This window comes from Mobula hypostoma, chromosome 4 (assembly GCF_963921235.1).
Source record: "Mobula hypostoma chromosome 4, sMobHyp1.1, whole genome shotgun sequence".
Classification (NCBI taxonomy): Eukaryota; Metazoa; Chordata; class Chondrichthyes; order Myliobatiformes; family Myliobatidae; genus Mobula; species Mobula hypostoma.
The window spans coordinates 42,998,487-43,012,744 of NC_086100.1; the positions used below are offsets into that span (position 1 = coordinate 42,998,487).

General features: G+C 38.6%; 1 protein-coding gene across 2 annotated transcripts in view; it reads left to right on the forward strand.

The window, feature by feature from the left end:
* Window positions 1–14,258, forward strand: part of LOC134345289 (arf-GAP with coiled-coil, ANK repeat and PH domain-containing protein 2-like) — a 146,114-nt gene that overhangs the window by 37,938 nt on the left and 93,918 nt on the right. For both annotated transcript variants that reach the window (XM_063045718.1, XM_063045719.1), the window contains exons 3-6: window positions 69–188; window positions 1,365–1,418; window positions 5,937–5,995; window positions 6,574–6,757. In XM_063045718.1, the coding sequence (XP_062901788.1) occupies window positions 69–188; window positions 1,365–1,418; window positions 5,937–5,995; window positions 6,574–6,757 (417 nt within the window). The remainder of the gene's footprint in view (window positions 1–68; window positions 189–1,364; window positions 1,419–5,936; window positions 5,996–6,573; window positions 6,758–14,258) is intronic.

The following is a 14,258-nucleotide window of genomic DNA, read 5'->3' on the forward strand; positions in this document are numbered from 1 at the left end:
TTCTTATTTTGTCTCATTATAAAAGACAGTGAGTATGTGAATATTTAGTGTATCCTTTCCCCCTCTAGGTTGTGAAACTATGCATTGGAATGATTGATGCTGGAAAGAACTTCTGCAATGCTAACAAACAGTTTGTAAATGGAATTCGTGAGCTTGCCCAGCATTCCACCAAGGATGAAGTAATTGAAGTAAGAACACTGCTTTAAGCAAGTCAAAAAGATTTCAGAACAGTAACTGAATACTTTTTGAAATATATTATAGATTAAAATATAAATTGTTTCTTGCTGAGTTTTCAGTACATTATTGTGTTTGATAAGCTCTGGTCTGAGAGTTAATGGAAGAATAAAACCAGCAAAAGGAAATGTGACCAGAGCGCATCAGTGTAAGCAGATGTGGTTTGGGTATATGGGTGTGTATTGATAAGAAGTGTCTTCATTTAGCTTTGCACTTTAATGTTAGAAACTTGCTTGGATTATTATCAAAGCTTAATTCACCAGAAAGGAAATTTTCTGTGATGCCAGTATAAAAACATTGGTTATTATTGAAACTGAAAGTCCAGCTTTATCTTGTGGAGAATTGGGATGTTGCACTTGAGATGAATGAGATGAATACTGAATTTAATCAGTGAAAAACTTTGTAAAGATGAGATTATGATCCTTGAGACAGTAAATCTTCTGCAGTGTTTTTTTTCCCATATCAGTTATCTTTAACCTTTTCATGTATACAAGTTGAGCCAGAGAGGTTCATTATCTTTCTCAGCTGTCATCTGTAGTGTGCTCCTAGTTATTATTCGGAAATTATTCGGAAAAGATGTTATGTCTTCATTTCCCCTCTAATCCCTTCCTTATCTTATTACTGTCAAGTTGCTTATCTGAAATCTAGAACTGGCTAGTTTAATGATCTTTTGCCTGAACTTTCTTCACTTTGCAAAAATTAGTTTACCCAAAATTTTGCCGCAGTGGAGTTTTCAAGTCTGAACTGGAGAAAGTTGAAGTCACACTCATTGATTGCTGCTGAGTCTAATGACCTGGTTGTACCCAATCTTAATTCAGCATGTCTTGCTTTCTGTTTAAATTGCTCATTTTCCTTTCAACTGATCCCTATTGCTTTTTTTTTTCCATCCCTTTAAACTTCCTATCTTGCACCACCTTGTATCTGGATTTCCAATCTATTCGTTTTTAACTTCTCCTTCAATTTTACCATTTATACAGTTTATTTCTTTGATTTTTGTATCCATTGTTTTCCTTATTGTTTTGTTGTCACTCTGTTTTACAAGTTAAAAATATACATTTTTGATTTAGAAATGTTGAATAGCTTGTATTTTCAAAGCTGACATATTTAGGTTTTTTATTTGCTTCCATTAGAACAGTCTAATGAGGTTTTCGGAGAGCCTTCTAGACATGGTTAATTTTCACATGGTAAGTCATAATTTATATTTGTGATATAAATTCAAGGTAATTTAAAACATTTTTTATAAAGTACTTGTCAGAAAATTATTGCTTTGACACTTAGTTTTGATTTTAGTATGATATATTCATGGATAGTAGGTTGAGGATACAATAGTAGGCTTATGGGTCATTATGAATTGCTAAAGGAGTTATCATTTAACCAAAGACCCTGTAGTCATCTCATCATTTTGGCTACACTGATAACCATAATACCCATAAAGATAAAATTTATATGAAATGGAATACTATATTTTGGTTGGAGTTTCCAAATAGAAATCCAATCTTATTTTCTGCAGCAGTTAACAGTAAATGTTCTAAGCAGAGGCTGTATCTCCTAATAGCTGACCACAGTTGATTCAATAACAAGCTTGGTACAGCATTGTGTTGTATGGAAACATGAGACTGCAGATGCACGATTATGGATCAAAATACAAACTGCTGAAGGAACTCGGCAGTTGGGCAGCATTTGTGGAAGCAGGCAAATAGTTGACATTTTACATTGGGACCCTGTATTTGGAATGGGCGTTATATGCTATAATTTTGGTGAGTCATGTGTCAAAAGATGACAGATTATTTCCTGACACAAGGGAGGTTGGGAACAAAGGGTTTATGTTAATTAGGATGAAAACAAATGATTTAATATGGAAGTTTAAATCAGATTAGACATCAGTATCAAAAATTACAAGACTGTGGACATGCCTTACAAATCAGATTATATTAATAGAGCCGAAATGACGAAAGGCAGAAATGCCTAGATCTAAATCAAAAAAAGTGTGAGTTAACTAAATTGGAAAATGTAGATGGGGAAAAGTAGGACTGCGATGGGGAATTAATGTGGCAGGCAAATTGGAGGCTCAGGGTCACTGTTGTGAACAGAATGCATGTGCCTTGCAAAGTGACTGACCAGTCTGCATTTGATCTGTTAAGCGATAGAGGTGAGCAGTGTCCTGATGGAGCATCTCAGACCAAAACATCAACCATCCCTTCGCCTCCTTGAGTCTGTTTGAACCACCAAGTTCATTCAGCAGTATATGTATTGTTAGAGGACAATGCCAAATACATAACCATGGATGGAATTGTACGTGAATCACTGCATCCTCCAGAAAGACTGTTTGTGTTCCAACATAATGGAAGTGGAAGGGATAAAAAGTTAGGTTTTGCATTCGAAAGTATTTGCTACTGGTTCTTTACCAATGTACATGGAATATTAGTTTACAAGTCCACCATAGATATTAAACGAAGTAATTTCACATAGTTTGAGTCTTGTTTTATATATTTTATATAGACACCATAAATATTTTCACAAAATACTCTTTATACTTTTTCCAGAAACAAATTATCCATCTCTGTAAACTTTCAGATATTTAGATTAGTGAATGGCCTTCCCAACTTCATTTGTCACCTGCATGTTGGAACATACAGTGAAAGGCATTGTTTGCATCAATGACCAACACTCTCCTCGAATGTGCTGGAGGCAACCTGCAAGTGTTGCCATGCCATGCCCAGAACTTTTACACTTTTTGCAATGTGGGAAGAAACTGGAAAACAAGAGAAAACCCACATGGTCAAGGGGAGAACAAACAAACTCCTTACAGATAACTGTGGGAATTGAATCCACATTGGTAGCGCGCTGTAAAGTATTATACTTGCTGCAACACTACAGTGCTACCCCACTGTGCAGTTTAATCCTGGGCTGGTTTGTTTTTTTTTTGGAAATATAAATGCTACTTCACATCTCTCTGCTTGCCAGAAATTATTGATGCAAGTTTTGTATTTGGTCTTTGTGTGTCTACCTTGCACTTCTCTTGCACTGGTGTTGAATCATTCTTTGTCTTTTCTCTGGAGGCTATAATTTAAAAGCATCTAAATTGAAAAAGATGCAATAGAATAAAGATTTTTTTTAAATTATGTATTAAAATTTGAAGCAATGTGATTCCATACAGCAATTAAAACTATAAGGATTCTGCTTATAATGGTTGAATCAATAAGCCCAAAATAGTTTAGTTCAGTTGGTATCTATCATTTATGTGTGGAAACTTCACACCTCACTGTCTAATGAAGATGGATCGTGTTCTGAACTTAGAGGCAACTTAGGTGACCCAGGTTATTTTCTACTTCAGCTTTCAGTGCAATTGTTGAGTTGTTTTGAATGTGATCTTTCATTATTATGTAGGACTTGAAGCTTGAGCATTTGGGAAATATGCAGAATTTTAGTTTCAGGATATATTGATGAGGGAAAAATTTTTATTTTGCTAAAATTTTCTGTTTTATTTCCCATTTGAAGGAACTTTGAATTTAATTTGAATAAAATTGTAAATCCCTACACATTTGAGTAATTCAGACTACTACCATAGCTGTGCAAGGACAGTATTATTCTCAACTGATTGATTTTTATGAAAATTTGCAAATTAATCAGTCTACAATTGACCAGTCAATAGCACATGTACATTTTAAACTCTTTTTTTCAATGACTGTCATTCAACCTGAAAACTATTTCGCATTCAGTAAATATAATTTAAGAATATGTAAAAATGGTTTCTTTGCTAACCAGGTTCACAGATGGTCAGTTATTGTCAGTACATTAGACTCATCTCTCACTTGCATCAGGTTTATGGGATGCACTTTCTGGGCAGGAATCTCTGATGATTTCTCAAACTTCAGTAAGTTCTGGGCCAATAAATAGCTAGCTACACATGTGCATTGTAATAGATAGCAGTCCATTACAGATCATTAAATTTAGTAATTCACATCAATAACGGTGGTGGAAAAATAATTTGGGCAATTAGCCATATTGCATTTCTGCTCATGTGTTTAAATCCATTACATATGGAGAATCCAGATGTTATCAGGAATTTTTGAGGCATGCCTTTCTTTAATGCATTTCCTGCTTGTAATATCTGTGTTACTTATTATGACACAGAAGGAGGTCTGTGGCCAAAGTTGGTCCCCAATTCCCTGTAGCACTGGAAGTTATTCACACTTTCCTGCCTATCAACACTTCTTTGACAATTTTCAATTTCTCTAAGGGATAATTTGTTATAGCCACTTAACCTATCCAGCTGTATTTGGAATGTGGGAGGAAACCAGAAACTCTCATAGAAGTCCATGCGGTCATGGGAAGAATCTGTACGCTTTTCATTGTATCAGTAAAGACACCAAAGTCAGGACCAAACCAGTGTCTCCGAGCTGTAGTGCAACTTTGCTGACTTCTGTATCACACAGCTATCTTTTTAAAAAGGGAACTGAGAGGAGGATAGAACAGAGGCTGGTAGATGATGCTGCTTGACCAATGGAGTTCTTCCAGTGTTTTTTTTTGTTCCAGATTGAGTGGGAGCAACACGGCAGTGTAGCAGTTAGTGTAAAGCTCTTACAGTGCCAACAGCTCGACTTCAATTCCTGCTGCTGCCTGTAAAGAGTTTATGCATTATCCCCAGGGCCGCATAGGTTTCCTCGGGTAATCGAGTTTTCTCCCAAGTTCCAAGACATTTGGGTTAGTAGCTCAGTTGGTCACATGGGTGTAATTTGGGTTCTTTGAGCTTGATGGACCTGTTACTGTGCTGCAAGTCTCTTATTTAAAAAAAGTACAGCATCTCTTTTACCCCTATTCACCAGCACATTTGGCTAAGTCATCTGCACATTGAACATATTTTCAATTCCACTCGCGTGCTCCAGGCCATTGGTTTAGACATGAGAACTTGCATGGGCCCAGACTATGCCAGTTGTTTTCTGGGCTACCCAGGGCATCCTTCCTTCAACACTCTTCCTGATAAATCAGTGACTCCAGGAGTGCTGTTTCTACACTCATTCAATTAAATTTCAGTACTTTTGATTTTCATTTTCACTCTTCACTCCTCACTTGTCTGTTCTGAATCTTTCCTTCACTTTCTGGGCATCTCTGTATCTCAGAAAAAAGATGAGCAACAACACATCCTTTAGAAGCCTGTAACATGTGAAAGCATGTCGCATAAATGCAGAATTAATTTTTTTTTGCAAATTAACTAGAACCCATGGTCTTTATCTCGTTGTGCCCAAATAAACTTTATAGACAAAATTCAATTATCATTGTTCATAAGTTATTGTGGTGGAGTGGTAACTTGTTTTTAATAATTTAATACCAAATATTGTTAAAATGCACTGAGACGATTGTCATATTTATGGACAGAAATGTATTATGTAATGTGAGAAATATATGAACTTCTATGCAATGATTTGTTTTCGAGCTGCAGTCAATAGGAATTAATAATGGATATTTCATTTTATGAAAATAGCTAGAAATTGGAAATTTCAACATGGATTAAACATTCTTGCGTACAGGCGCCCGCATTGATGTAGTTCTTCAGACCAAAATTATATTTTTAATAGCCCGAGAAAAAAGTACTGTTGGAGGAGGAAGTGAAGATCATGACAAAAAAAAGTAATGAGAATGCTTCCATTGATAAAATAGTTAAAGTGGAGTAACCATTATTGTAAATTTATTTTCTGTTTCAGATTCTGTTTGACCAGGTCCAAAGATCCATCAAGTTGCAGCTTCAGACATTTGTAAAGGAGTAGGCACCTTTTTATTATTACATTCCAATAATCATTGAGCAAAGCTAAATACACATTAAGATAAAAACATAACATCCAAAAGTCTAGTAAATGATGAGAATGCTGTGTATTATTTCTAAAGTAGAGAAAGTTGGATACTGAAGGATTATACCTTCCATAATAATAACAAATGAGAAATGGGAGCATATATGCCAGTTAATCATACAAGTGTCCAATGAATTCAATTTAATTTTAAAGTTAATAAATCATTATTTCACAAAACTGGATTTTGTTACACAAATATTAACTATATTATTCATTGATTATGGGGGGGGGGTAAAATTATATCTGAAAGAATATGATTCCAGGTTTTAGGTATTTGCATAGTTTGAAGATTTATCTGCATTGCAAAAGATATTATGATCATTGTTTCAGATTAGTTGGCTTATTTTATTGCAATTTGTGAGACTGTTGCTTCATTCCCCACAGTACAGTGGTGGTTACAGGTCTAAATACTTAATTGCTTTTAAAGTTCCCTGATGTTTCGAAGCTATTGTAAGAGGCTATATAAATACATGCTCTTTCCAATTACATTCAGGGATCTTAGAAAATTTAAAGAAGCCAAGAAACAGTTTGACAAGGTCAGTGAAGAGAAGGAAAATGCTTTAGTGAAAAATGCTCAGGTTCAAAGAAATAAGCAGCATGAAGTAGAAGAGGCTACCAACATTTTAACAGCAACACGTAAATGCTTTCGACATATAGCATTGGACTATGTTTTGCAGGTAAAACTTCAGTTATTTCAGTAAGTACTATGCTGTATATTATGACTGATTTTTATTTTTCAGATCTTACCTTTTCATTGTTTTAATGGAGTTGCAACGAAGAGTCATTACTATTATGACATTTAATACTAATTTGTCCACGATAATAGGATAATATTTGGTTTTGTGATATTCACTCACCTGATACTAAATGTGTTCAGATTCCCTTTGGTTGTTTAGGGTGAACTAGCCAAAAAAGTGCTAAAGAGTTCAATTTTCCTGTGAAATTTCATGGAAATAAATGAAGAGTTCCATCCTTTTATTAAGTTGTATTCTTAAAGAAAGTAAAATACAGCAATGTTTACTTTCATTTATTCCATTCTCTATTTTTATTACATATTTAAAATCTTGTTCCCACCAGATTTAATAAAACTTATTACAAATTCTGGCCAACTGCTCAATGACTCCAGGTCCAAACCATTTAGTGATGTCATATCTGTGCCATTGCGTCCTGTTAATGGCAAAGGATAGCATTTTCCTTATTCTTACAATTTTGTCTTCATTCACAGCTGTATATGCTATAAAGATTTTTTTAAATAAATCTGTAACCAGTAAACTCCTTTGGAACTTAGCTTTTACAACATTAATACATGAAACAATAGATATTTTAGTTTAGAAATGTTATTTATTTGAACTCTGACATGGAAAATTGACTTATCCAAGTTAATACAAATACCACCTGCTGGAGAATACAGAAGGCTCTGAATTTATGTCAGAGTATCATTTCCTAATTTGCTATTCCTTTTAGAATCTTCTGCTTAATTCTTAAACATACTATAAAATCATGCACATTAAGTCCTTTCAAAAGCCACTGAGAGTTATTCCATTTGTACACAGATTCATAATGTTTCACTTTTATTTTGTAGCATAAGCACTTCTAATCATAAAAAGTAATGAAATAATTGGTGCATTTAACCCATGAATAATTCATATCTGAGGTTGCTGTTTTCCATATTGCTGATTCTCCAGTCTTGCCCTGTGATATGAAGTCGGCTGTACTGACTAATAAGTTGTTCCATTATATTGTGCTAATAGACTTTCATTGTAATAAAATCAGTAATCTTGCCTTGGATTAGTAGAGTATAATCATTTCCATGTCCATGGCACAGCTTTGTATGAGTGGAGAGATCTGGAGAATCCATGATTTTGTATGTCCTTAAAAATGCAGAAGTCATCAGTGAACAGCAAAGCTGGAGTGAAGGCTGCAAGTTAGTTATTGTCTTCCGAAACAGCATGTGCACTGAGGCTCTAAAGCTGGATATTGAGTCCAAGCCCTCGTTTATGTTGTTAAATAGATTTTTTTTGAAGAATAATGAAAATAATAATGTTTCTCGGTTCATATTCATTGAAAATGTGACCTACCTGCAAAGTTTTTGCAACCTGTAAGCACTTTGGGGCCAGAATTTTTATATCTATTAAAACTTGGGCGTTCTTGTCCTGTGGTGCATGTTTTCTTTTTAACTCCATTCTGTGGTTCATAAGGCCATAACAAAAGTAACATTCCCGAAGTGATGGTCTGTTTTGTTAGATGATTACTCCACCTCTCCTGCTTCACCCACTCCTTTCAAACAGTTGGACCCCATGACAAAAGAAAAAACGAATTTATATTCAAATAATGTTAAATGGCAACCTGGGGAAATGATTTAATGTGTTAGAAATAGATGAGTTCACTTTAAAAACAAGAGAGGAACTACTTGACCACAGGAATGAGGTGGAAACAGGAAATGATACAGCTGTACAGTACTTTTTGCTCAGACACTTCAAGTCATGGGAAGCAAGTTAGAGTATTAGAGAGGAACACACACAAAATGCTGGAGGAACTCAGCATCTGCAGATTTTTTGTTGTTTGAATTAGAGGGCAATGTGGAATGGTTGTCAAAACATGAATGTTGCCAATAACAGTTGCAGTGAAGTCTTGGTAATAATGATGGAGTCAAATATTTAGGGTAGTTCTGTTAGGAACAGAGGAACAATTAATTACTGTCAATTGTAACAACTTAAATCAGTTTCATTTTATGGTTACACAATTCACATGGGAAAAAAATAGGCACTTTCGATGAGAAAATAAAATACAAATATTACATTTACTTGGTAAAATAAAAAGAACAGCTATACTCATGTGAGTTGCTCTCAGAAGATCCAAAGAGAGTACAAAGCAAGCATTCCTGATCAGTCAACCTACTGATAAAAGGTCAATAATGAATTATGAAACTCTTCAAAGCTACTTTTAATTATTCACTTTTGTAATTCCCTGGTGGAGATTTTTCCACTTTTGTTAGTCACTGATGTACCAGAAGACTAGAGGATAGCTGATGTTATCCCCTTGGCCAGAGACAAGAAGTTGGGATAAGCCTGAAATCTATTGCCCTCTGGGTTAGTGGTATGGAAGTTATTGGAGAACATTTAGGAACAGGATTTGTGTTTACTTCAAAGACGATGCACTTTGGACTGTTCTGAGCATACAGTAGAAAACAGTGTGGCACAGAAATAGGCCCTTCAGCCCACAATGTTGTGCCAAACTAATTAAATTAGTCATCAAATGCTCATCTAAACTAATTCCTTTGATCTGCAAAGTTTCCACATCCTTCCATTCTCTGCACATCCTAATCTCTTGAAGGCCCTTATTATATTTGTCACCACCACCACCCCATGTGTCAAATTCCTGGTACCTACCACTCCATGTAAAAAGGAAAAAAATAATACCTACACATCATCTTTAAACCTACCTCTTCTCACCTTAAATGCATGGTCTCTGGTATCAGAGATATTTCAATCTTTGGGGAAGAAGATTCTCTATCGATGCCTCTTACAATCTTAGTAAGATGCAACATCCTGCATATAGGCATGTTGACTATCCCTAGTTGTAAATAAATTCTATTCCTAAGAACAGTAATTTACCTATCACTGACTTGAGACTTACTGGTTTATAGTTTTCAGATGAGGATGTTGTCATGGTTTTGTAAAGGAGAGATCACGCCTCAGATCTAATTTGAGTTTTTTTCTTCTAGAGGTCGTATTAGTGCTGGGACCTTTGATATTTGTAATACGGTGGATTCTGGCATATCAGGAGCTGTACATTTTGGGCCAAATAAGCAGCTGCCCCAGTTAGCCAAAGTTTCATAAATATGGAAATACTTAAAACAGATTTTAAGAACAATAACCTACCATTTAACTGAATAATAAATTATGTTTTTAAATAAAATGCAGAAAAAATTAGAATACTCACAATACTGCTAAAGTACTATAAAACTGTAGTTCCCAATAGTTATTGACAGAGAAATTCATCCAGTGTGCCCTACCATGTCCTTTTGATTCACTGTAAATGAGCAAAGTCAGCATTGACATCTAGTGCAGATAATGGACTGCCTTCATACAATGCCGTCAATGATTGCTTGAACCTGCAGTGAGCAAATTGTCATGCTGTTTATTCCTCACCAACTATCAGTGATAAAATCACTGCTTTTTGAATGCAAATAAATGCAACTGATGCTATTTTAAAAACTGTTTGCTGTCACCATGATGTAGTGTTTAATGGCCACACAAGTGCAGATAACTAATGCTAGTTAGAAGCCATATAACCATGTAACAATTACAGCACAGAAACAGGCCATCTCGGCCCTTCTAGTCCGTGCCGAACTCTTGCTCTCACCTAGTCTCACCGACCTGCACTCGGCCCATAACCCTCCATTCCTTTCCTGTCCATATAGCTATTCAATTTAACTTTAAACGACAACATCGAACCTGCCTCAGCCACTTCTGCTGGAAGCTCGTTCCACACAGCTACCACACTCTGAGTAAAGAAGTTCCCCCTCATGTTACCCTTAAACTTTTGCCCTTTAACTCTCAACTCATGTCCTCTTGTTTGAATCTCCCCCATTCTCAATGGAAAAAGCCCATCCACGTCAACTCTATCTATCCCCCTCATAATTTTAAATACCTCTATCAAGTCCCCCCTCAACCTTCTACGCTCCAAAGAATAAAGACCCAACTTGTTCAACCTTTCTCTGTAACTTAGGAGATAAAACCTAGGTAACATTCTAGTAAATCTCTGTACTCTCTCAATTTTGTTGACATCTTTTCTATAATTCGGAGACCAGAACTGTACACAATACTCCAAATTTGGTCTCACCAATGCCTTGTACAATTTCAACATTACATCCTGTTACGTACCCCGTAACTGGGTTGCCAAACCAGCAGAAATGGATCACTCAGTTGGAGTCTGGATTACTAGAACTAAGAAAGTTTTATTAAAGAAACAAGCAACACAGTAATCGAAAGGATAATAAATGCAACAGTTCAGCAATGATAAACACACATGTGCACAGAATTAAGATAACAGTATCAATCAAGCTCTATCGTTGTCTAGGGGTAAATGACCAAATTTCAAAGTGACACAAAAGTTCAGTCCAATTTAGTTCAGTTCGCAGTAATCGTTGCCATGGCGATGGACAACGGGGGGGGGGGAGAGAGAGAGAATGGGAATGACTGATCATTCAGAAACGGCTTCCACTCACAGACCGGCGATAATTGCTCACAAGCAGTTTTTGGGCAGGTCCTTGGTGATGTCACCTGAGGTCACCGACTGTGACCCCTCCTCCAGATGCGGTCGAGCCTCTGCAGTGAACCTGGCACCCAAGCAAGGGCGGACACACACCGGGTTCCTGCTGATCGTACCTTTCCACCCTGTGCGTTGTCCGGTACTTCCCACCGACTCGTGAGAGGTGCACCGCTTCCAGGGTCTCGTTACCTCGGGTGTCGTGTGCCCTGCCTTAGCGAACCAGCCCCTTTTTATCCCCCTGCTGGGGTATCGCCTATCCATCACTTCAAACAGTTCAGGGTTCAAAGGGGGAGCCGCTCCAGACAGCTCTCTCTCTCCCATCCCTTCATTACACATCTCCAGATGCTGTTTCATTGTGTTCCTTATCTCTCTCTTGAAGACAGGTGGCAGACCAACTGCTGATCACACAGGACAGCTAACATCTTATCTATGTGTATTCTCGTCACACTTCCCCCCCTTTAAGGATTTTTACTGGGAGGTAAAAATTACAAACATGAATACATTATTTGGTACACGCACAAATATACATCTTTATCAGCTATTTGGCTAACACAGCGAGTTTGAAGTTGTCAACACCTTGACAGACAGTCATCACATTTTCTGTTCCTTTTATATGTGTTATTAATAATCCCTTAGACCAGGCTCCAACTCAGCAAACTTCATAGTGGCCAAAAACACTGATGAATTTCGATCAATGTAACCTCTCATTTGGTTTTGTCCCGGACCACAATAACAAGGGTCGTCCCATTCCGACTCAGTTTTCTCTCGCAAGGGCTTAGTAGGAGGGGGACGGGTATTGACCGCAGAGTTATTGCAAAACTTCCTACAGTACCCCACCATCTCCAAGAGCCTTCTGAGAGCCCTCTTGTCTGTCGGGGTTGGGAGGTCAGCGATAGCCTGCACTGTAGCTTGCATCGCTGCCAGCTGCCCCTGTGTCACCACAATTCCCAGGTAAGTGACCCTCGTGTGGCTGAATTCTTTTTTTTCAAGGTTCACTATCAAGCTGGCTTCAGACAGCCATATTAAATTGCCAATCCACACCTCTGTGTTCATCAGCCCTTTAGTCACTGAATTACTCATTATATATAGATGTTGTTTGCTAGGCTCACCTATTGTAACAGACATCACCCAACGTCCCAGTTCTTTGCATCGCCTCGGGACAATCAAGCACACGGGTGCGAGTCGTTTAGTTACTTCTGCTAAAGATTCGCTTTGTTCGGGGATTAAGGGAGAGACCTTATCAGTAGACCTGGCCAAAACAATAGCCTTCTCCCATCTGATCGATCCCATACTAATCTTTTCAAAATGGTTTTTTCCTCTTATCAGGGGGCCCCTAGCTTCATTGATTTCCACGCTAACACCGACTAGGTTTGTTAGCGTATCAAAAGCCGGTGACCGTCTCAGTTCGCGTCGGTCATGATCAATAACATTCTTCCCCCTGGGCAGCTGGTAAATCTCTTTCATGATTCCACCAACTGTTTCCTCCAGCACTGCAAAATGTCCACCGGGGGTACCTCGTGGGCCATGTTAAAAACCTCACCCCCATAACTCTTTTGCACCACCCCCCACTCCTCATCTGCGGGTACTGTACTTGATTTTCCTTTTTTCTTTAGCACTTCGTCCTCCACACAATAGCCTACTAGTTCCCTTGTTAAAGCTGTGTCAGAGAGAGCTGTCTCTGCCAAAACCATCAGCCCCTCGTCTCGCTCCTGCATCGGCACAAATTCTTTCCTGGCTACTGCTACGTCTGTCCCAGCTCCCTCACTGCCTCTTGTCTCACTGCACTCTTTCTTTCCATTTTCTACCCTCTTCTCGTACAAGATTGGCAGAAACGTGTCAGCTAAATTTACTACCACGGTCCCGTGATGAACCTGTGAGTCCATGGGCGGGGCCTCACTGCTGGCAGGCTGACCTGTCAATCTCACGACTGGGAATACGATTCCCCCGGCGATGTCATTACCGAGCAAGACTTCCACGCCTTTCATCTGTAATTCGGACCTCACCCCGATCGTGACTAGTCCAGAGACCAGGTTGCTTTGTAAGTGTATCTGGTGCAAAGGGACTGACTGTCCCTTCCCCAACACCTTTGACCTCTACCTCCCCAGTCTGGGTCTCTGAGCTAAACTCTAATACACTCTTCAGTATTAGTGACTGACACGCTCCCGTGTCTCTCCAGATCCGCACTGGAACTGGTTTTAACCCCTCCTTCACTGACACCAATCCGGCCGAGATAAACCTCTCGCGCCCTTCCTGGACTTTTTCAGACCTGTCCTTCCCTAGCGGTTCGCTTAACAGCTCGATACAGCCATTCAAAATCACTGTTTTTCCTTTTCCCGTCTCCTTTGGGGCAAAGCACCTGGACGCAAAGTGTCCAACTTTCCCGCAATTATAACAGACGATCCCAGGAGACTTCCTACCAGACTGCTCCCGGTCTACCTTATCCTTTTCACTAGTCCCCGGCTTACTTTCTGACTTTTCCGGCGGACTCTCCCCGCCGTCCTGACTACCCTTCTGGTAGCCTTTACTCGGGGCAAACTTCATTTTATGCGTCAATGCATACTCATCCGCTAACTTAGCAGTTGCGGCTAACGTGGCTGCCTCTTTCTCATCGAGGTAGGGTCTCATACCCTCAGGGACACAACCTTTAAACTGCTCAATCAGAATCAGTTGTAGCAGTCTGTCATAATCCCCCTCTACCCCCTTTGAGGCGCACCAACGCTCACAATATGTCTGCATCTCACGGGCAAACTCCAAATACGTGCGGTTCCACTGCTTCCTCGCATTCCGGAACCTCTGCCGGTATGCCTCCGGGACCAACTCATTAATCCTGAGGATGGCCTCTTTCACCACCTCATACCTCTGGGCATCTTCCGCGGACAAAGCGGAGTAAGCTTCTTGGGCTTT